The 25,478-nt window shown below is 33.9% G+C and overlaps 1 protein-coding gene across 5 annotated transcripts; it reads right to left on the bottom strand.

Annotated features, from left to right (window-relative positions):
• Nucleotides 1-1,880: 1,880 nt before the first annotated feature.
• On the bottom strand, nucleotides 1,881-23,613 carry LOC128211671 (phosphatidylinositol 4-kinase type 2-beta-like). Of its 5 annotated transcripts, none has more exons than XM_052916675.1 (10): nucleotides 14,510-14,840; nucleotides 13,340-13,778; nucleotides 9,230-9,430; nucleotides 8,683-8,814; nucleotides 8,101-8,254; nucleotides 6,959-7,026; nucleotides 6,345-6,444; nucleotides 5,548-5,681; nucleotides 4,954-5,013; nucleotides 1,881-3,813 (listed from the first exon to the last, which is right to left on the bottom strand). In XM_052916675.1, the coding sequence occupies exons 2-10, from the start codon at nucleotides 13,583-13,585 to the stop codon at nucleotides 3,643-3,645; spliced, it is 1,266 nt and encodes a 421-aa protein (XP_052772635.1). In that variant the 5' UTR covers nucleotides 13,586-13,778; nucleotides 14,510-14,840; the 3' UTR covers nucleotides 1,881-3,642. The 5 variants fall into 5 exon arrangements, with proteins under 5 accessions (XP_052772635.1, XP_052772637.1, XP_052772636.1 ...); XM_052916677.1 differs by having other exon boundaries at nucleotides 13,340-13,763; XM_052916676.1 differs by having other exon boundaries at nucleotides 14,576-14,840.
• Between the last annotated feature and the right edge of the window lie 1,865 nt (nucleotides 23,614-25,478).

Below are 25,478 nucleotides of genomic sequence, written 5' to 3'. Positions count from 1 at the left end.
ACAAGTTATAGCTGACAATGGTATAGACCAAGAACAGTGGGTACAAGTTATAGCTGACAATGGTATAGACTCAGAACAGTGCGTACAAGTTATAGCTGACAATGGTATAGACCAAGAACAGTGGGTACAAGTTATAGCTGACAATGGTATAGACCCAGAACAGTGCGTACAAGTTATAGCTGACAATGGTATAGACCAAGAACACTGCGTACAAGTTATAGTTGACAATGGTATAGACCCAGAACAGTGGGTACAAGTTATAGTTGACAATGGTATAGACTCAGAACAGTGCGTACAAGTTATAGCTGATAATGGTATGGACCCAGAACAGTGCGTACAAGTTATAGTTGACAATGGTATAGACCAAGAACAGTGGGGTACAAGTTATAGCTGACAATGGTATGGCCCCAGAACAGTGCGTACAAGTTATAGTTGACAATGGTATAGACTCAGAACAGTGCGTACAAGTTATAGCTAACAATGGTATAGACCCAAAACAGTGGATACATGTTATACTGTGAAATCATTAATGTTCGTGGGGCATTAATGTTTGTGGTTTTCGTGGGTAGGGTGATCCACAAATTTAAGATCCGACGAAATATAGACTCTTTATTCACTTTTTCAACTGCCATGTTATGTACATACTAGTTTATTTGTTACAGAAGTCGCAGTATACAGCGTTTATACCTGTCTCACTGTATATTTTAGTATCATTGTTTTGTTAATATATTACTGCCACAAATAATTAACCAAATCAATTATGTAATTTTATGAACCAAATGACAGAAGCACGTGTTTAAACTTGTGCTGTTAATGAAAATCTCAAGATTTACAAGATGTGCGTGATGAGTGTCGGTACTCGATTTTTTGATTTATGAAATAATTAACCGATTACATTGGAGGTTACTGAGCACCCAACGAGACAAACTACAAAACGACGCGTTCAATATATTTATAAAACAAAAACGTGTGAATAAATTTTGAAATGATCTTGTTTACTCAAAAAAACGTACCTTTTCGGTGTTTCCACAGTTTGCAAAATTCTTAATGGCTTCCCTTATCTGTATTTATGATCACGGTACATCTTTTTTTATGACTTTAATTCCCAATTAAATCGATAATTGACAACGGTATATGCACTAATTGGCATGTCGTACCACTTTAGCAAGTGTCATAAACCGTGTGACGTACAAGATGGAAATCACGGGCCAGCGCGTGGAGATTATGCGGACGATCTAGGACGATCGCATATTCGATTTTCTTTTTCAAAAATGAAAAACCACGAATTCAAGTACCCACGAAATTGTTTTTTTTTCGGCAAACCACGAAATTTCATGCCAACGAATATAAATGATTTCACAGTAGCTGACAATGGTATAGACCAAGAACAGTGGGTACATGTTTTAGTTGACAATGGTATAGACCAAGGACAGTGCGTACATGTTTTAGTTGACAATGGTATAGACCAAGAACAGTGGGTACAAGTTATAGTTGACAATGGTATGGACCCAGAACAGTGGGTACAAGTTATAGTTGACAATGGTATGGACCCAGAACAGTGGGTACAAGTTATAGTTGACAATGGTATAGACCCAGAACAGTGGGTACAAGTTATAGTTGACAATGGTATAGACCAAGAACAGTGGGTACAAGTTATAGTTGACAATGGTATAGACGAAGAACAGTGGGTAGAAGTCATAGTTGACAATGGTATAGACCAAGAACAGTGGGGTTCAAGTTATAGCTGACAATATAATGGACCAAGAACAGTTGGGTAGCGTATAGTTTTAGCTGAATATGAATTACAGAATATCAGACACAAATTAAAAGAATGTTTATATGAGCATTGACATCATGACAGGACAAAAATAACACACATGTAATTTAAACAGTTTTTATTGCACCAATTATTATGAAATTTCATAACATAAAGTGAATAAAATAATATTACTTATAAGCAATTAATCAAGTATGAGTCAAATATAGCAGCATTATATACATTGACAATAACTTAGCAACATTTCATAATCCTCAATAATCTTAAATATATTTACAAGCACTATTTAAACAATATTTATATCCAAGCATCTCAATATTCTCAATGACATAAGCGCTAACAGTTAAAGGGTAATTTATGTGTCAAGACAAGTTGTCCCCCAAAAAGGTTGTTTAAATTTCTTCACATTATTCCTCCATTTGTTTAATTTTCATTCAAATAAAATGTGTAACTTAAGAAAATACAGCATCTCTCAACTCTGAATATGTTTTTCTTCAAAAATTGGTTATCGCCCTCCAAGGAATCAACTATCTTTGAAATCCTTCAACTAATATGAAAATTTTCCACATTTTAACACAACTAAAGAGGGATGAGCTTCAGTAATTGCTTAAAGTCTTTTGGACGACGATCCTGCTGCCACCAACAAACTAATATAGAAAACAGTTAGAGAATAACATGCAGTCACACAAGGTGATTACAGCCACAAACTTGAACGCCCTTAATGTGAAAAACACAAAATAACTTAGAACATTTGAGCAAATAAACTCTGGTTCCTTCTTAATGAAAGACAAAGTGTTAGCAGATACATTTCTGAGGGACTTTCTGAACAAATAAAGTATTTTGCGTACCCATACATATGTGCAAATTAGTTAATCTTGAACAAAAACAACAACAATGGACATACTATATAAATGTTCTAAACAATGGAAAATTATTGTTTCAGTAGTTTTTGAAAAATGAAATAATGATGTTTTTATGGATGGTTTGCAACAGAAACATATTATTGACATATTTGATATTAAACACTACTCATTGGAATTGCTAGAGATCTATTAAAATATTCCAATACTGGATGGCCTACTCTGAAACAATGTTATTAGTTTTTTATATCAAAGTTTACAATGTACTGATTATATTAAATTATACACACAGATTCTAAATGCTGAAAAAATAACTGAGTACAAATGCATAACATAACAAATAAGCACATTGTAGGTGTTTATTTTCTGGTCCGTCAGAATCCAATGACTTAATGTATAATGTCATAGTAGAAACTGCGGTAGGGGTCATTGACAGTGTTGCACCAACAGTTGCTAACAATGAACAGTCTTAATAACATCGAGACTGCTTCCCTGTGGATACCTCTTTTGTGTATATGTGTATTGTAGAAGCAGTCTTTGACTTACGCCAATAAAGTTAAATCATTTATAAAGCTTCAACATGATTTGTAGACAGGCATGTACAGACAGGCATCACTTATCACACTTGGTCAATACATACACCATAAATTGTCATAAATACAAATTATCATCCCATTACAAAATTTGCACAAGTATTAATTAAAACACAACTTAGTATGAAATTGACATGTCGCTAAAATTTGAGTTTTTATGTCTGCTGTAATTATTAAGTTTGTTTAACAAAAGAATACAAGAACCACTTTGTCCACATGCTTGTCTTTGTACGGAGTCTATGGATTTCCATATCACACCCTGACATTATGTCACTTCTTCGTTCATCTGGATGTTCTGATAACTCCTCCACAGCAAACTATTCACTTATCACTTCACGGATCATCCAAAAATACTAGTATATTAAATATTACACAATCACAAAACAGATTGTTGCTACAAAAATGGCCATAATCAGCACCAGGAGAAGAAAGGAGTTCTATGTTGAAAACTTTGTGTATAAGAGTCACTGTCAGTTCGGAGACGTCCACTGCTTGACCGATTTCTCTCGACTGTTACCACAGGCATCTGGACCAGCTGGACAGGTGATTTGTCATCTTTGAGGGCTTGTGTGAGATTTAATATCTGTGGGATGAAACAATATCATGATTAACATAGATATCATGAACAATCTAATTTTAAGACCGGGATAATACATGTGTATGCCAAGATACTGAGTCATATACTTATACACATGTACTCTCAATTGTAAACAAAAGAGCTTAAATTCCCATAAATTGATAGAAGAAAATTCTGTTAAAAAATAGCCAAATATTTGAGATTCTTAAGGCATTCAATATAAATAACATTAGTTAATTGATACATTAATATTTCCCAAGGTTAAGTATAAAGCAATGCTATTTGGTGAACATTATTACAGTTCATACATCGAAACTATCATTTTTCTTCCATCATTCAAAACCACTTGGATATTCTCAAATTTCTTCTCTTTTCCATCCTATCTTCCAATCAACATTATAGCTGAGTCAATTATTCATTTAAATGCATTGTATTGTTAAATATACCATAATCTAAAATATTTAAAAAAATAATGAAACATAACATAATTTCATAATTTCTGTCATTTTCAATTGATAAAAATTTGTTGATACTGTAAACACTATAATTTACAACATATAAGAAAATAAGAGAGGTAATACTATTACTTTTTAGCTATCTCCTCAATCCTTTTAAAAGGTGATACATGTATAATATGTGTTTCAATGTATTTCATGAAATAACTAACGTTTAAACTAATGTTCCCACACAGGTTCATCTCAATGGGGAGGCAAGTAGAGATTTTTCTCATACTGAGTAAACTAAAGACAAGCTGGTCAGGCTCCAGTCTTTTGAAAATTTTGAAGAAATAACTACAAACTTTCTTCTTTTACCAATTAAAAGCCTAGCATGGTTAAATATGTTTACTCATTTGAATCATGGTCCAAAACTTGAAAAATATGTGTTTAGAACAAAAAAATATTTACTTTCATAATAACTCAATTATCATATGAAGTGTACTCAACTTTTTTTTGCAGATTTCATGACCTTATAAAGGAAGGTAATGCTTAAACATCATCAAAATATGAAAAAAACTGGTATTTATTTCCTTCCTAGTTACAAAATAAATAGGACTTAAATAGTGCACTCAGTTAGGTAAGAGTTTTCAGAAACTGGGGCCTGGCCACTGTTTTTAAGAATAAAAGTGAGGGCTCAAAATTGCCATACCTGTCCACGCATCACAGACATCTGCTTATCAAATGTTCCACGGTCAAATCCCTTGTCAGTCTTCAAAGAAAAAGGGAGACACATGTAAGTTGCAGGTGCTTGTTGAGCATTTGGACAAAAATGTGTTCATAATTGTACACAGTGAATATTATAAATATCATAGTTTTTCTTTAATTGTTTACCTTTAAAGTTTCTATAAAATAAAAATAATAATAGCTTTGTTTACAAAAGCATTTATGAGTTGATGGAAAACATCCTATTTCATTTGCATGGTAATGCGGATGTAGATTGGCACGCGTGCACAGAGCTACTTTTTTTTTCCGGTTTCAATATTTTATGTTTTAATTATACAATATTTTAGACTTTAATTTTAAGTTATTAATTTCAACATACATATATCTGCTTTGTTATCACAGTGCTTTTATTTTTTTCTATTTGGTCTTAACAACTGCATTTGTTCATATGATTGCTTATTATTGTGATCTCCTATTTCCTGTGAGCTGGTTACCTACATAAGCTGCTATTAGACTGGTTTATTAAAATAGATAAAGTGACTGGTTCCAGGGTCACAACACTCATCAACACAACGCCTACCTTGAATAGTGTATACAGCTCGTCACACAACTCTTGCACAAAGTTCATATCTGACAGCTGGGGAAGAACAAGGTCCTTGATTTCTTGTGAAAACGGGACTTTAGCCTGCGGAAGCCACGCCCAGTGGTACGGGTCTGAAATAAAAGCATATACTTTGTAACAGTGTAATATAACGTTTGTCATAAAATTCATTGTTGAAAGCTTTGAAAGACATAAGATAATTAAAAAGAGCACCGAAAGTGATTGTCAACATTCATCTACTTTTCTTTGATAATCAAGGCTAACAACTCAACACTTTCAACAGCTAGAGTTACCGGACTTATTTCATAAATGTGTATTGCTGTGAGTTGAAATGTTTTAAGTTTAATTGGAATAGTTTTTAGCTAATGCCAAAGCTGAAGGTTTTGTACACTAACGACAATACAAGGTCTACAGCAATTTTCTTCCAAAAACACAAAAAATTGGTTGCAAGTCATCCTACCATAGCTGAATGACTTACGTACATACTCTGAACATTTAAAAATAGTGTATGAATATTCCAGAATTCAACTGAAACCATTTTTTTATGGGAGTAAGCAGCAAGCATCTGCTGCATATTCATGATGCATCTTCACAAGAATGTTTGGTTGAAAGTTGTTTTTCGGAGTTTATATAGTTTAATTCAGTGAAACAAAAAAATAAATAATACAAATCAAAGATTTCTGACGTTGGATGAAACACCTGTTATGTGACACATGTAATGTTCATGTTCTACATGTTAACAGTAATGCCTAAGTATATAAATGAAAAACTCTTACAAGCCCGCCACTCATCCGGGTGTTTAAAGGGAAATGCAAGACCGTTGTCAATGGCAGCTATTGAGATTTCCGGGTTCTCTACAAAACTCCAGTCGCTGTCCTGAAACACGCAAACAAGAACACTGCAAGGGAATGCCATAGCTTGTTTGATAAGGGGCATAATCTGACAACTAGTAAAACCAGAGTTGCGGGACTTGCTCCACATACACCTAGTCTCACTAGCAAAATGTGTAGTACATCTCAACCAAAGACTATTAAAAAAAGATTTGCATTATGACACTTATTGCAGGACTTTCAATCATTGAGAAATAAAAGCTTTTGATGGGTGAAAGTGGCCACATTTCGGCCCCTATATGGCAGATAGAGGGGTCTACTGCTATGAGATTTCAATTTCCAATGACAACCAGGGTAAATTCTTATTCTGTACTTTCTTCTAGCCTTTTACAAAGCTAAGCTTTAACATATTTCTGTGGATTGAAGAATTTCTGAATAGTGCAATGAAATAAATAAAAATGTGTGAACATTTCAAAATAAGGGTTATAGCAAATTCAGATTGTTAATCTAGTTGAAAGAAATGCTGTTTTTAAATGTTTTAGTTCAATGTTATAACAAACCCCTTTTCCGCTGTCTGTTTCGGCAGAGGCTGGTTCATATTTGATTAGCCAGTTGTCATTACCCCGATCTGAAATGTCAAATTTTTACAATGAAATAAAATTAACTGTTATTTTTTCATAAATAATGCAGCAATCTTCATTTCACATCCCTTGATGAAAATACAAAACATGAAACATAAGCAGTAAGGTATTTTTTAGGTAAGTATTTGATTCTTTACAAGGGGTTTTAAGGTTGATTCCTGTTCTGGGCGAAAAGGCATGTACAATACTTTGTGTAAGAGATTCATTACATTCATCATTTTTTTGTGTAATGTAAAAGGTAAAAACTTTTACATTTGACAAATGTATATAATTGGTATATTTCCACAAATAAAATATAAATAAGCCGGAAATATCATTACTACTAAAGGTAATTAAGCTTAATTTTAATTTCAAAATAATTCAATATACTTATAAAGATTATAATATAATATCAGATACCATACAGATTAAATAACAATGATTTGTTCACTATCTGTACATATATAGAAGCTTAGCATTTATCTATCCATCAAAGTTTTCTCATATCGAGGACACAGTCTGTACATGTGTAGCAGATATTGCTCTGTATACTCAACAATACCATAATCAGGGAAGATAATCAATGTCAATATTTACAAACAAGAGATATTGCAATAACAATTCATAGTTAAACTTTCGATATAGAAAATGAAAATTGCCCTAAACATGGCAGGTGACATTTTTGTTTCAAATTTGTCCTTTTTAGCTTAATTTACTTTTGAGCAATTTCACTCAGTTTAAAATTTGTGACCAAATATTAATTCATTAGAAAATATGGATTCAGTACATGGCAGTTAGCCTCAAAAGCAATTGGTTGAAATGAATGAATCCAGCACTCTTTGCTTAACTGTTATATTTAATGAAGAGAGTCTGCTAGTATCAAATCAAACAGGTGAGACCAGAGAGCATCAAAATGTGAGAAAGTTAGAACCCTGCTTCGAATTTGAAAACTGTATGATTTCTAAAGGAACTTTTAATCAAGCATGGCTTTCATCAACATTCTGCAAATAATCAGTCTTACAATTATCCAGAAATGTCAGCCAATGTAAGCCTTAAGTCAGAAAAAATACTCAAGTCCAGACCTGTGTTTCTTATGATGTAATCCAGCACAACCAGTCGCTCAAACAAATGCTGGAACTTTCTGGCAGTGGATTCTGGCAAAGCCTCTGCATCAAACCGGCGTAACCAGAAGTCTGCGTCCTTGTACCCGTTCACGAACAGTTGGAACGAACCCGACTTTCAATTAGAAAAACACAATAAAACAAGAGCACCGGAGAACAGTTAAAATCACATGCCAATGAATGTTGTCAGTTGTGATTTTTCAGTCAACAAAGTATAAATCCCAATTACTAAAGCCTGAGGTATGGGCCTTGCTTCACAAGTCTGTATAATCGCTGGTTACATGTTTGCCAAGTTGTTATTGTTTTTCTACAACAGTTTTTGTCATACAGGCAAGACAAAGATCCTGACAACAATGATGACAGCAAGGCTATCACATTACCTAAGCTTTTGCTTTGAAAAACTAGACAATGCTTGGATTTTGAAATATGAGTATCAAAAAATACCATAATAGTTTGTAAGTCCTGGCACATAAATAATTATGACTTAAGGTTAAATAGAGTAAGATATAGACACAGAGGTAAAAATATCCCTGAGCAATTTACCTTATTTGGTAGTCCAAGTCTGTGAAATTTTTTGCCAATTTGAGGGAAGTTTCTGTTGATGTTCTTCTTAGTTGTTGCTTTAGCCCGATCTATGGCATTATAGTTAAAGGTACGACTCGACAATTTAACAACCTGAAATATGTATATCAAAGTACTAAAAGCCACACCAATTGAAGTTATTGTTTGACCAAAAAAGTTTGGAATAGTGAGTAAAACAAAACATTTTTTTTTTCTCATCTAGTTTAAAAACACACGCTTTTTACTATGATTAATTTCTTAAAACAAAATGTTTTAACTTATTTAAATATAATTTTAAGGAAATACCCCCTAGAAGCTTTAAATTACAAACTGTTTTAGCATATTAGTGTGTCAAAACATGACAATCAGTCTGACTGACAATATCTGAGTTTTTTAAGGGGGAATTAGGAGCAGCAATTTAAAAATGTAAATATTGGAATGGCCTAAAACTTGAAAGTTCATGATGTCCTACAAAATAATATATGTTGTTTTACACAGAAATGAACCACGCCATCATCCACAGTTTTACCTTAGTAGTTGGGACAACATTTAACTGCAGTTTTTGGTCAACTAGACTTGCACCCGATTCAGAAAGGTAACCCTGGTTTGGAACAAGACAACTTCGCCCAAAACAGCACGGACAGCACAGTTTGTGAAGCCATTTGGTCCATTTTGGGTTCAACTTTCCATATGGCTCTTCATCTTTGGGTTTGAACACAGCAATGGTTTTCTGAAAGAAGAAGTACACAATTATCTCATTAATGTCAATAGTTCTTGTGTTTTTTTCATTCTTAAAATATCCAAGTATGCAATAATACCATACAGTAATTAACATGACATGCAATCAGATTGTGTTTTCCCTCGGAAATAACAGCTGGCCTATGTAGGCGTACTATCGGTAAGGTTTCCGTCAAATTCCTAATTAGAAACTTCTTTAAATCAAGGAGAAGAGGCAATTTCAACAAGTTTATCCTGAAATTGAATAGCAAGAATTTTCCCTAATAATAGTTACAGAGGTATAGTACTTGTTGGTAAAAATGCTAAGAAAACTTCACAAACAGGTTCTTCAGTCTAGCTTATGATAAAATTTATTGAATCCAAGTCCACGAGCATTTGTTTATCCCAGGGTTTTCATTGGCTAGATCATTATGAGCTGCTCAGTTTCATTTCAACTTGCAATTTACATTTCAAAGGTGGAAAAAAAAAGAAATGCTTTGAATGATGTCAAACAAAAATACAGAAGATACTAGATTGTCTTTGCTTTCACCGAAGACACTTTTAACATCCTGTACTTGTTGCACATATCCTGCCAATTAAAACAAATTCTAGATCCTTTCTCTTTAATCAAAATGTCAATCTCTGGCAATTACCACTTTGTTAGGCCAGTGTGTTTTAATATGACCCAGAAGGATCAAACTCATGACCTTGGTTTATATATGTGTTAATAACTATGAGCTACAGTGTAAAAGCACTTTTTGGCCTGGATGTATTGCTTTAATAACAATTGTGTAATAATGTCCACCAATTTTTTTTAGTTTGAAATACACCAATTCAGAAAAAGGTGTTTTTTTTATAATGACTGTTTAATTCCCAAAACATGATGATTCATTCACATGTAAACCACTTGAAATCAAATAGTAATTTTTTAAATACAAGTAGGTCCTTGATCATTCAAATATGAATATATATCTAGCAAAACCGAATGACTCAATATACTTCATGGCCACCCAAAAAACAGAAAAAAATGAGGGTCACAATGAATTTATTAAAGCATAGCACCAATCTCATATGGCTCTCAATTCTAAGATTACCATCATTTTTAACAAATCTTACAATAAAAAGAGAAGAAACTGCATAATTCACTGTTATTAGGTTCACTTTCCATTGATTAAATGTCTATAAGGAAAACCACCATGAAATGTATATAAACATATGGTGCACAAGAAGAAATGAACATAAAATAACAATAATTCCAGTGGGATTTCTGCTCACCAGTCAAAACACTAAACAGGCAGGCAACAAATGCATAAAAACAGTTTGTTTAATAAAAACACTTTGCTGCAATATTAAGGTAGAAAGGTTAGAACAACTTTCCCCCCAATATTTTTCTGAGAAAGGTTAATGTATAATTCCTTTAAATGTATGTACCGGGTACACCTATTGGCCTAAATCATTGTTGCAAATGCTACTGGGGTATATCATTTCTCTATACATATTTACACTTATTGACCTAAATCATTGTTGCAGATACTACTGGGGTATCATTTCTCTATACGTATTTACACCTATTGGCCTAAATCATTGTTGCAGATACTACTGGGGTATCATTTCTCTATACGTATTTACACCTATTGGCCTAAATCATTGTTGCAGATACTACTGGGGTATCATTTCTCTATACGTATTTACATCTATTGGCCTAAATCATTGTTGCAGATACTACTGGGGTATCATTTCTCTATACGTATTTACACCTATTGGCCTAAATCATTGTTGCAGATACTACTGGGGTATATCATTTCTCTATAGGTATTTACACCTATTGGCCTAAATCATTGTTGCAGATGCTACTGGGGTATCATTTCTCTATAGGTATTTACACCTATTGGCCTAAATCATTGTTGCAGATACAACTGGGGTATATCATTTCTTTATATGTATGTACACCTGTGGCCTTAAATCATTGTTGCAGATGCTACTTGGGTACTGGTATATCATTTCTTTATATGTATGTAAACCTGTGGCCTTAAATCATTGTTGCAGATGCTACTTGGGTACTGGTATATCATTTCTTTATATGTATGTACACCTGTGGCCTTAAATCATTGTTGCAGATGCTACTGGGGGTATATCATTTCTTTAAATGTATCATGTACACCTATGGCCTAAATCATTGTTGCAGATGCTACTTGGGTACTGGTATATCATTTCTTTATATGTATGTACACCTGTGGCCTTAAATCATTGTTGCAGATGCTACTGGGGTATATCATTTCTTTAAATGTATCATGTACACCTATGGCCTAAATCATTGTTGCAGATGCTACTTGGGTACTGGTATATCATTTCTTTATATGTATGTACACCTGTGGCCTTAAATCATTGTTGCAGATGCTACTGGGGTATATCATTTCTATGTTATATGCTCCATGTGCTTTCTTGCCAAAAACTGAAAATGAACACTCGGAAAAGAAACTCTTATCACCAAAAGATTTTCATGGAAGGCTGTGAAAAGTTGTGTCATTTGAGTTAATGGACAAACAACAGTTTTAATATATTCTTCCGATTAAATTACAGCTCAATAACAATATCTACAATCTAAAGTAATATTTACAGCAACAACCGAGTGCTACAGCTTCCGGAATAATTGCTTAATTAATGATTTTTAGCAGCCGGCCAATTCCTTTCCAGACTTGTTTTGTTACCAGTATCAATTTTCCCAAATTGTTTCAGGGATGTTAAAGGTGCACAATATAGATTCATGCAAAACATTTAAAAAAAGAATTTCAATGCATTATTTTGTTTAACTCACTTCACTTAAATGATTAAAACCAAGAAAAACATTTGGGAACAGATAATAAAAATAACAGGCTTTATAAATGGGATGTGGCCACAAATTCCGCAGTTAAAAAAGCGACAAAATATCGCTAATAATTGTTTATCCTTACGCAAATCATATGCTGTTTTGTTATGATCATTAAAGTCAAATGACTTAAAAATATTAATGCTGTGAAATAGAAATAAAAAATTGGCATTATATGCCCCTTTAGAGAAACATTATTTGCCAATTCAGATCTTTTTCCATATGTTAAGCTGCTGGAATAACAAAAGAGCTCCAGACAGATGCCAACTGTAACAGTTACACCATAATATTCTCCGTCAATCAAGGGGCATAACTGAACTATTATCACTAAAACAAGAGTTATGGGCCTTACTACATGTACATACATGCATATTGTTCAATATAACGTCCACAATTAAGTGACATATATGAGGAAAATGATCTGAACACATGACTTCATGCGTACCAAGGGATCATTTTAATATTGTTCTGAATGTTTACTACCGTAATGCTTCTTCAATAAGCTATAAGGCATTGGTATATGAATCACACATATTATTATTGCATTATATTCATGTTCAGTTTTGTTCTTAAATCACATACCAGGCTTTTTCATTCTATGTTTATTTTTGTTGAGGCTTTTCCTTTTTTGTAACACATGTTCACTTTGAACGACATGTGATTGAATTGCGTTTTGTATAGTAAAATAATGTATTATACTCTTCCGAACTGGAGAAATACAAGGTGACATATATAGGGTCTATCAGAAATGCTCCTACCAACAATCATGGTTAATTACCGTAAGACTATTGGGATGAGAAATGGACCCAGGGCCACCATGCTTACAAAAAACACAACAATGAATAGAGAGATTGAATGTTTTTGTGTACATGCATTCATACAAGAAATAGCCAGGGGTCATGCAAGTGGTTATTGGCTTTATTTCATTGTACAATAAACAAATCAGGTAGTTGTTGGCAAAAACCATCATATGAATCATAACATCATAATGATCATTAGTTACATTGTCTGACTATTTTCATCTATGTTGAAGGTCTGTTGAACACAAATACTTACTCCCTGTCTGTTGTACACAAAGTAGCATCCACTTGTCCCTTTTTTGCTCAATTTGGGCTGCTGACCAAAGTCGAGCCCCAATTCACATTCATACACAATCTGGGCATATTCTTCTTCACAAGTTTTAAACTTGTTTCCATATGGTGACATGTACGTGTTTGGATCGATTTTGTAATCGAAAGCTTGGTACAGCTCCGGTCCTGCATCCTGACGCTGCACAATGTGTATCGTGTCTGAGTCTGTCATGGCACGTCACAAATATTTCCTGTCTCTTACGCAATTTTAGGCTAATTCGGTTTCCTAATACCCTGTCACACATGACACAGTATCCTCCGTTAATTATTGTCTCACATTTGTCTACGCCATAATCTTCTCGTGGATCTATGTTGCATGATATGCCAAGGGATCCGAATTATTTACTCGTCTTGCAAAATATTTTCTGAAAATCTCAAACTTAATCAATATCTCAAACAGAAAAACATGCCATTAATGCAAACTTGTATATTCCCTTTGTGTTTCTTAAAAAAAGAAAAGAATATAACTTCCTCTTTCACATCTGTACAATAACCGTACAAGTAGGATTTAAACACCTGCTCATATCCTGAACTTGAATTTTCTTAACTGGACATTTAAGTGATTTAATTTGTACACTGACTGGAGGACATGTAGTTATAACATCCTTATCACAACACTACAAATACAGAGAACTTTTACACACTTAAACAGTCTATATTTCCTGAGGGGTTTAAATAAATCAATGACTGGTATTACATTTGATCATTTGATTAATATGACTCTTGAAAAATAACACATGATTGTATGGTAATCTATAATAATAGATTTTGTATTGATTACAGGTCAAAGTAAGGTTGTGAAAGGCAGTCATTTATTTTCTATAATGTACTATTGTATTGTGGTTAATTATTATTGAATGTAGGTTGAAAATGAAATGCTGTAAGTTGAATGCCATCAAAAACAATACATGTTTACATGACGTATGCTTTTAAATAGTGTACACTGGAAGTACAAGATAGGTACATAGTAAAATAACAATAAACAATACTTCCAAAAATGAAACCTTATTATCCAATATACAATAGACACATTCCTAAGACAAAGGCTTTAACATTGTTTAAATTAATACACAGAAGACCATTCACAAATTTGAACCTTAATCCACTGATGAATGGAGATGAAATAAGGATAATCACATGTATCTGTTATCTTTCTGTTTACCTCACAACATTCACAAACTTTTGTATCCATATTTGTACTTCACTCATTTTAAATGATCTTAAATTGTTATCAACATGTTCAACACTAACCCCTTTAGCACGTTCTCTTCAATAAACCATGGACGATTGACACACTAATTCATACAGAGCATCAAGTTCTGTGTTAACAGAAAATCCTAAATGGACACGTTGTATTGTTTACATTTCCGCTGATCTAAATATATCCAATAGCTTCAATCTGAACAATACTATACTTGATGCGAGCTATTTTCCACATTCTTGCACTTTTTCCAATGTCGAGTCTACTTCCCAGGCTGTCCCAATTCATCCAGCGTCACTATTTTCCAATTTCAGACTGTCTACCACTTTTCAACACCAATGATTCTTGTTATACAAATCAGAGGTCCTAAAACTAATTTTACATTGATGATGGTTATCACTGTGTTATGTCTTGTCTGCTGTGTATTACACTTCTAAGGAAACATTTGAGGACTGTAGAGGAAATAAGGATACAGTTATACTGGATTGAAAAACAAGAGGCCCAAAAGGGCCTATGCTCTACTGGCATGGCTTTTGTGGTCATATCAATCCAGAGCATGTATGTATGGGTAAAAGGCAACAGACATATAGTTTATGTTTTGTGTTTGGGTTACCTGAAAACGTAGCACGTTCAACATCTGAGCCCAGAAAGTATTTTAAGCAGATAAGTTGCATGAACTATTTTAATATGTGCCAAGTAAAAGTCATCTGACCAAAAAAAATGCTTTCAAAACTGTACTCATAGTAAAAATTTCTGTAGTTTTAAAAGTTAAAAAAAGTTGGTCAAAGTCAAGGGCATCCTAGGACAACATTGATCAATTTGAACAAACATTCACAATCAGTTGTGCTGAGATGGATGCACGAACACACAAAAAGATTTTCAAACCTTTCCAGATTTATGTTTACCAAACCTGTGAACCCTGGGTGTGGCCAGTAATGACACCAGGTGCATAACTTAAACATTCACAACCAATTTTGTTAAGATGAATGCGCAAACTACAGAACTTAAAGCTAAAAAATGGCCTTTGGGCTTTCAACAAGAACAAGGCAGAGTATTTCACAAAATCAGCTGCAGAAGCAAAAAGCAAATTGTCTCTCAAAATCCTAGACTTGCAAATTGTCTCCCTTAACTCTAGACTTGAATTTACATGTACATGTAAACTTGGCTAAAAATAGAATTTGCTCATGCAGACCTGGCTAAAAATAGAAAGCATTTCTTTGAAACTTTCATGGCCCATAATCTAGGCATTCATGGGCGGATCTGGCTGGTTTTCGAAAGGAACCGAGCTCTAATTGATATCTAGATACTGTACAAGTTTCATCGAGATACAATCAAAACTGAAGACTGTATCGTGTTCACAACCAATTGTTTACACAATAGCATTTTTTTATACTATCAAGGGCCATAATCTATGCATGCATGGGCGGATCTGGCTGGTTTTCGAAAGGAACCCAGCTCTAATGGATATCTAGATACTGTACAAGTTTCATCAAGATACAATCAAAACTGAAGACTGTATCGTGTTCACAAGCAATTGTTTACAGACGCACGAACGCACGACCGCACGGATGCACATACTACGTACACATTACCATCGCATAAGCTCTTCTGGCCTTTGGCCAGTAGAGCTAAAAATGATTTGGTCCAATGCTGGACAAAGTTTCAATCCAGACATTCATTTAGAGTATGTGCATGTACAGGGTATGACCTCCAATCATGACTTGGACCTTTGAGAGGAGCAGTTAATTGTTAAGGTCTACCCTCACCCATTGGCTGCAATAGGCTTGATCCCACCACATTCCTTGTGCTGTGTAGAAGCCTAAAGGGTGTGTGTGTGGGGGGGGGGGGGGAGGGCTATATATGTATATATAGCCAGATCAAACAAAGTAGTTGTATAACATCAATGAATGACATCTAAAATGTAACAGAACCTGGAGAAGAGAAAGAGTGGTCAGTCCTGGTAGTATTGGGGGACCCACTAGGCTCTGTACAATTTACCTTGGTGAAATCTCATTGCACTGAATTACCTCAAAGCGATGATAATCAGAGTAGGTGACCAAGTTTGACCACTAAGCTAAGTATCAATGACTTGTATATAAGATAAGATATTAAACGCAAGTATTTCTCAAATTTAAATATGTAGCAGTAAAGTTTGAAAATTCCCCAACATCTTTAGTACAGAATGATACTGGAAATATCTTGCATAAATATTCTCCTTTATGGAGATAGATAAGACTTTTGACAGGCTTGTTGTTTGTAAAAAGGTACGACATATATCTATATAAATAAGGAATAAAAGACGATTTGTGTAAAACGTTGCAATGTGTAATTTCTGCTTGGCTCGAACTTTTTGTAGCTCAAATGTATATTTCCCAGTGAGTTTGAGCCAACACGGGATTCAACTGTAGATTGTGTTGAGGAAGAAGTTTGGAAACTATTACGTGTGTGTGTGTATTTGCCTGTGCATGTTATATTCTTTTTATGAAGCCATATTGTAAATAACTTACAAAGCTTAACAAATTATCTTCAAAAACTAGTACTGTTATAATTACTATAATAATAATAATAATAATGATAATATATTATTGTTATTTTACTATCTTTATCATATATTATTATAATATCGCAAATAGCAGTCATGGCAAAAAAACTTTTTCATATGAGACATCCAAAATCATGCTTGGAAGGTGAGCTTTAAAACAGGGGAAGTTGTCCTACATTTTGTATTTTACTGTCAGATAATGATTAAAAGACGAAAATTCTGACATAAACCTCTTTCAAATTTTTCTGTACTTAACCATGTTTTGAAAATTAAAACATTTATAGCCATTATTGCCTAATTGTTATACATTTTTTTATCAAGCACTATGTCATTCTTTGAGATATAGACAGGTTTTTAAATGTGGGAAGAACATTGACAGATATGACAGATTTGTCTCCCTTGGCTATGAGCAATTCATTGCCTGCTATTGGACTATGCGTAAAAACATTAGTTATTTACACTTGTATGCTATTTTTAAACAAATATATTGCATTCTAGCTGTGTTTTTATCTTCATTGATATATTTAAAAAAAAAGAACAACTGAAATCTTCAAAAATCAATGATGACAGATGTTGCCATGTTGATAAAACAGGAGTTTACATTTCCAGTACCGGTATATGTCATTATGATACATAATTTAATACATCAAGCACTAGATTTCGAAGATAATACAGCATACAATAACTATGATAATGTTTCATAGCAGATCCACAAGAATGAGGGGTGGGAGAGGGGTATGTTTAGAGTCTAGTTCGGGGATTCCTGTGGTGGGACGCTCCTTAAATACATAAAATCCTGATCCACCCTTAGAAATTGCAGTAAAAGCATAACAAGTTGTAATATAACACTTCATAAAGTCACAAATATTAACGATTAAAAGAACATTAAACAAAAACAATGCTAGCCCTGCTAATAACCCCATAAAGCTGTTGACAAGCAGATGCACTTTTTATTTCAATTCTAAAAAGGAACCTTTTATTACAAAGTATATGGTACATTTTCTTGCACTGTAGAACTTAAAAACAGTTGCCATAGGTACAATTATTACAAGCAGCCTGGATAGGGGCCAAGTTCTTTTGATGCGAATTTTTAATTTCCATCAAAATAATTAAACACTCTGAAAGCTGCATGGTCATGGATCAGCATAAAGTTCAGAAAAAATCCTTTTTTCCAGCAATTCTTTTACTTGGATGGCTGGATTCCAACAAAAGAAGTACTCGAAATTGCCTTTTGGGTTCAAAACTTTTGACATGTTCATCTAATTTTTTTACCATATCAAGTACCGGTAATGTGCTCCAACAGCAGATTTGCATGTTGCTCCAATGGAATGTTTAATGAGCTTACTAATTCTTTATCCGAAACATCGTTCCTAACATAAAATGTTATTTTCATTTGTCCTTCAGACTGTAGCTTTAAATAAAACTGTGTGACACAATATAATTTTAACTGTTTTGAAGGTTTACATAATGAAAACTTTAGGCAAATTGGTGTGTCTGTCATATGGAATTCATTTATCAGAATTAATTAAAGGCCTGCAACAAAACTTAACAGAAATAATATTATGTCATTTTGACAATTGAAATGTCGGAAAATAGCTCATTGAGCTAATGTTTCTTGTTAACACACACCCGAAAAAACTCATTTTTGAAATAAAAATAAAATTGTGATTTCGGTTTTTTTTATTTCCGCCGATGAAACTTTATCGCGGCAAATCATTAAAAGCAGAGGACATCGCAATAGCTGTTAAAATGTTGGTGTAAACATCTCTGAAAAGGTTTAAGCCAATGAAAAACATTCATCGGATTTGCAGGCTGGTGCTAAAAACCCGGTATCCGGTACCTTGTATCCCCCGGTATCCGGTATCACTTTCTGATACCGGATTATGTTGATATCGAGGGTTATTATCAGACCATAAATCCAAGTATCCACGGTCCGTTATTAATTGCTTATTGACAACCAATGCATACTTTAAATAACACGGTATCAACATAATCCAGTATCACAAACTGTGATAACGGCTTTTTTCGATATCGATACCTGGTACCAGGTTTTAGCTCACCCCGATTTGCATCGTCATTGATAAAATGGCTGCCCCCATTAGTTCCTGGCGGATAAATATTCGCTGTATAGAAGGAAACAAACAGATAAAAAGCTCTTTTGCTACCTGTAACAATGACATGGTTGGTGAATTGGTATCGGACAATTTGCAGCAAAGACAACGCAGTGGAGTGATGGCCGATTCCTTAAATTCTTAATGGCAAATAAATTTACTGAAAATAATTGATTTTTTTTATGTCACTTGTCTATTATAACATGCATTAACAAAGTATAAAGAGTGATTGATGAAAATATGAAGTGAACTTGTCAGATAAAACAAATACAAACAAATGTGCACACACTTACATATATAATGACTTGACATTCAAATAGAAAATCATAAAGGATACATCAGTCATCATAGCTTTTGCTTTTCTGTGTGTCCTCCCCCACCCGACCAAAAACTTTTATTTTTATTTTCATTTCCTCCTCCTCTGAAACTTAACATCTCTGGCCGTTAGTAAAACATATAATAAAAAAAGGCCTTATGAAATGCCTTATTTCAAAGTTTTGAAGTCAAAACATGTCTAGTAAAATTATATATATTTACCATGTTTATATTCGTTTTCAAATTCTAAACATTTCTTTCATCATTTAAAATCAAAATAACATCAGTTATTTAATAATATTTTGTTTCATAATATAACATCTTTTTCTCTCAGCCATTTTTTTTCAATACCCCATTAATTAATTTGTTAAGTCTTTCATTGCAACTTGCAAAAAGTTAATGCCTGTCAATTGTTTATTTTGGAACATGCATTCCGGAAAATGCATGAAATTATGACTAATGGACTGCTTGAGTTATTGATAGACCTTTATGTATGATTTTAGTATTTGGGACAAAAAATGGTGTTCTTGTGAGCAACTTAATTAGAGGTTAGGTTTCGAATTATCGGCAGTATATTTAAAATGAAAATAGAAGGAATAAAGTTTGGGACTAAGTAGCCATGTTCTCGACCAATTAGCAGTTATCAAGAATTCGGCTGCAAGAGTTATCGCGGATTTACTGCAACAGTCAAACATTATAACCCATACCATTTTTTTTCTTTTCAATATAAAAAGTATCTGTTTTTGTCTAATTTTCTTAATTTTACCTATATTAAAGTGATATTTCAGTCTTGAAGTTTATATATATATAAATAAACGAAGAATGAAAAAGACAAGAGCTGTCGTAAGACAGCGCGCTCGACTTCACCGCTTTGACTTAGAAGTGAATACAATAACAATGTCCCTGTCAAAAGCAATACAACAAATAAATTAAAAAGTGAACAAGAATCACAATGTGACAAAACCAGGTTTTTAATAATTGGCAGAAGAGATTCAGTTTTAAATGCTAATTCTTCTATTTTTTGTAACAGTGACCTTGATCCTAAGGGCCCCAAACACAATCCCATGGAAGTCCTCCATAAACTCTTCCTACATATCAAGCTCTGCATAAACTTGTCCTGTATACCAAGTTTGGTCACACTATGTCAACCCTTACTTGTAAAAAGTAAACAGTGACCATAACTCTCGGGGGCCGTAAACACAATCTCATGAAAGGTCTCTATAAACTCTTCCTATATACCAAGTTTGGTCACAATATGTAGACCCTTACTTAAGTTATTCAATACCAACCATTTTCCTATTAATAGTAACCTTGACCTTGATCCCAGGGCCTCAACCTCATTCCAATAAAAGGTCTCCATAAACTCTTCGTATTTACCAAGTTTGGTCTCTTTATGTCAAACCTAGCTAAAAAGCTAAAATTATTCGATACATAAGGTGACTTTGACCCTCCCATTAGCCCGCCCAAACATGACGCAAGTCATTCAAATAACTTGTTTTCCCTTTATGAAAATGCGGTTAAGAATATAAAAATGTGCCTTTCAAAAGAAATTTAAAGAAAAATTAAAAAAAAATCATTCAAGGGCCATAATTTGTATGTAGGGTTAAAATGGAGTTTATAATGTTCCTTATTGTAAGATGGTCATAAATAATTCTGCATAGGTATTAAGTGCTTTGAATGAAGGGTATAGAAGTTTTTTTTATTAAAATCCCAACTTACCCTAAAACTTTAACCTGCCCTTAAACTTAAACCTAAGTCAATCAGGGGCCATAACTTGTATTAAGGATAATATGGAGTTATGTAACCTCATTGTGTGATGGTCCTGAACAACTGTGTGAAGTATTAAGTCAATTGAATGAAGGGAATAGAAGTTATCAATAAATATCCCAACCTACCCTAAAACTTTAACCTAAGTTCAATAGTCAATTAGGGCCCATAATTTGTATAAAGGATAATATGGAGTTATGTAACCTCATTGTGTGATAGCCCTGTGTGAAGTATTAAGTCAATTGAATGAAGGGCATTGGACTTATAAGGGAAAATCCCAACTTGCCCTAAAACTTTAACCTGCCCTAAAACTTTAACCGAAGTCAATCAGGGGCCATAACTTGTATAAAGGATAATATTGAGTTATGTAACCTCATTATGTGATGGTCCTGTACAACTGTGTGAAGTATTAAGTCAATTGAAAGAAGGGTATAGAAGTTATTAATAAATATCCAAACCTGTCCTAAAACTTTAAACTAAGTTCCATAGTTAATCAGGGGCCATAATTTGTATAAAAGATAATATGGAGTTATCTAACGTCATTATGTAACCAGATACCGACGCTGGTGCAAGTAGTATAGCCCTCCTTATTCTTTGAATAGTCGAGCTAAATATTAACCACTTTAATTAGAGCAACATGAAAATCTAAAATGATTCATAAATAAAGAAAAGTTTGATGATTCATTGTAGTATTTTTAAACTTTAGGGATGTTTGAAACAGACACTTTAAATGCAGTCGAAATTAGTCAAGAAGAAAACTGTGGTTGCTAAAGAAACATGAGTCAGGTAATATTTATACATCATCAAAAAATGATGTCTATGATGTCTGATGAAGATTCTTTAAAAAGAAATTATAACACATTGAAAAAATAATTATTTTAGCACTTTTTATTAATGATTATTTGATCTGTTATAATGATGTCCTAAGGTCGAAAATCAATGTGGCTCATATGATCAAGCTTGCGGTGATAATATTACATTTACTTATTTTAGTATAAGCAATTGTTTAAGAAAACTTCTGTAAATTAAGTAGTTGTACAGCATTTTTTTCATCAAAAAACTTTACTGGAATGATAAATTTGTTAAATACATTTTCATATAGCAAATAAAATATCTGACTGTAAATGGTGACCAAATAACATGTACTACAGTCATATCTAAAGTGTTTCTTGGATCTCCTGGTTCCCCTAGTCCTAAATAACCTTTATCACTAAACTAGAACCCTTCGAACCGCACAAAGACACTCTTATAGTCTCTTGGAAATACAGGACTCTTTTTAATGTCTAGTAACTGCGCGGGTTGAATCTCAAGAGAGTGCATGCATAGACTTTAGGCTGCACCGTAAAGCTCTAAAAAACGCCTCCTTATAGTTGGTCGGGTTACATACAACTAAGTGACAAAGCTTTGTCACAACATAACTATGAAATAGACGCATTATTATCTTACATGCAGAGTATGACTAATGTACTAAAATTGACTGATCGATTTCTTTATATTTAACATTTAATTAAGCTACAAGTAAAGTTTATTATCCATTATCAGGCTCATAGCTGACAGAAAGCAAATACGCAGTTGCGTAATGAAATTTTGACAAGTCAAAGTTTTTGTCATACCAAAAGCCCAAATTTAAAATAAAAATCCATGAGGAGTATGGGGTGAAGGGATTATTAAGCTAGTCGCCATCAATTTGAGTAATCCCAAAATGGCCCTAGCTACGAGCCTGATTATCGTTGTTTACTTATTAAAAATGTTGAACTACAAAAAAGGGCATAATAATTATATAACCATTTTCATGATTTTTTGCATGGTTATCTTATTTCTATACTTGTACCTTTTCCTAAAACCTATACTGTACTTACATTATCAATATTTTTTACGAAGTAACTCCCACTAGAGCCTTGGTAAATGCGTTCCGGAAAACGGCCACAGTCGATGGCGTCTTCTGCCATTCGTGCATGTTCCTGAAATACAGGGTCTTCAGGAAAGTGGTTCTCAAAACCACCATACTCGATTTCAAGAGATCTTGGAGCTAAGAGAGGAGATTGTTCTTGATTGCCATCACCGGCTCTGGATTCACGCGTCGGAGAACGCGTAGATCGGTCCAAACGTGGCGCAAACGTCACAGAAACGTTCGTAACGTCAGGTGGCGGACCGTGCTCCATTTGTTCGTCATCAGAGGGTATCAATGACGATAAAGGTCGGTCGATATTCATGTAGATCCCGTGATTATTCGTCGTTAGTAATTTACGCGAAATCTGATGACATTTAACCCGGAAGTTATGACTAATAAATTTCTCATGTTCGGATTTTTGCAATGAAATTTTTTTAATAACTCATGAGGAGTTCAGTAAAATTTCAATTAATTTCAGATTTTTCCTTTAATTGTATTGATATTTATTATTACTTATTGCATCCGTAATATGATAAACATTGAATTCGCAGTTATTTGAGGGGTGAGGTTAAACAAAACCATTAAACACGCAACTAAAACATTACTGTAACAGTTACCTCCCTCATTATATAATGGGACAAATCTGGCCTCAGTTTCACAAAACGTTTTAAACTAAAAGTAATTACAGAACATACTCCCACCACGTAGTCGTGTTGGCTATATATATATAGATATATATCTAGAGAGAGAGAGAGAGAGAGAGAGAGAGAGAGAGAGAGAGAGAGAGAGAGAGCCTTGCGTCTGTTTGTCTGTCGGTCTGTCAGGCTGTGTTGACCATTATATTTTGAGTTAAATTGTCCTTTGTTAATTTTCACACTTCAAGTTTGTCCAGTTGTTGACTTTAAATTTCTTTAATGCATTGACTTCAATTTTCATATACAGATATATCTCATTGAGGAGAAGTGCAGCGCACAAGAACCATGATTACTCTGACTGCATTATTATTTTAGTTAGTATCCGTTGTTTGATAGCAATCCTATGTCGGAAGGCGAAGTTGATACTGTTCTTCATTCGACGGGGGATATGACAGTTTGTGACTGCTTTTGTTATATTATTTACTTCCTTTGATAACATATGTTTTTGAGGTATAAACATTCGTCTTTGGACATCACTATTAAAAACTGTGCTGTGAAAACAGAAATCGTCGTGATTTATTTCCCATACGTTTTAGCCCTTATTTCTCTATAGTACGACCATTAACTTAATTGATGCCTTCTAACCGACATAAGACATTCAATGAGCATACATAACTCCCAATGATACTTCTTATTACAAGGAGGTGGAATAGCGGGGGTATTATTCACATCCAATGACAGCTCTAGTTTTAATTTGTTGTAAGGCAATATCTTCTGTTTGTTCCAAATTATTGTTTACTTTTTGTTATCAATATTCTACCGTGATATCTAAAAATAAAAGTGTATTTGAATTTTGCTATAATCGATCGAGCTTTGTTAGGGGTTGGACGACCCCCACGTTTTGCCCATTCTGCTTCGATGCCATTTGCATCCTGATCTAGAATATTTTGTAGAACCTTTGTTTTAATTTTTCCTCACAACTTTCGCCAATTTGCTCAGTTATACCATACAAGTCCTCATTTAACAGTTTGTCTTGTGTCACTTTTTTGGCCTGTACTATCCTTCCTTTTCAACACGGAGTCATTTAGTTCTGAAAGGAGAATGTACGATTGCTGTATTTTGACTTTAATTCTTTAACTGAGGTCTCTACTTCAACTCAGCCATCATTTGCGCAGCACAGGGAGGCATGGGAGGGGTTAGATACATTACGGCGCAAGTGGTGGACTCCCGGCATACGGTTGTGTCTATAGAATGTTAAACATGGGTTGATATTGTCCCCAAATATGGACTACTGTCTGAGTACACGGTATCAATGGCGGTCTCACTTTCCGCGTGTCCACCTGTTATGAGTGGTGACTGAGCTTTCCTTTTATTTCCTTCATTACTCTTCCCTGCGTTGAAATTTGGCGTCGAATCATCCGCAGACATCTAGCATTTACACTGATGATTATATTCCATTTTTAAAGAGTGAAACACCTGTACATCAGAGACATTAATCCACTTTTCATGTCGGTGTATTTGTCAAATAAGTTTATATTCACTCCAAATTCTGATAAGGGTATAAAACCTAAAATACATCTCTTTCAATACACTGCTAATGCTT

This window comes from Mya arenaria, chromosome 12 (assembly GCF_026914265.1).
Source record: "Mya arenaria isolate MELC-2E11 chromosome 12, ASM2691426v1".
Taxonomy (NCBI): domain Eukaryota; kingdom Metazoa; phylum Mollusca; class Bivalvia; order Myida; family Myidae; genus Mya; species Mya arenaria.
Note: the sequence above shows the minus strand (reverse complement) of the source record. Positions and strands in the feature narration are given on the sequence as shown.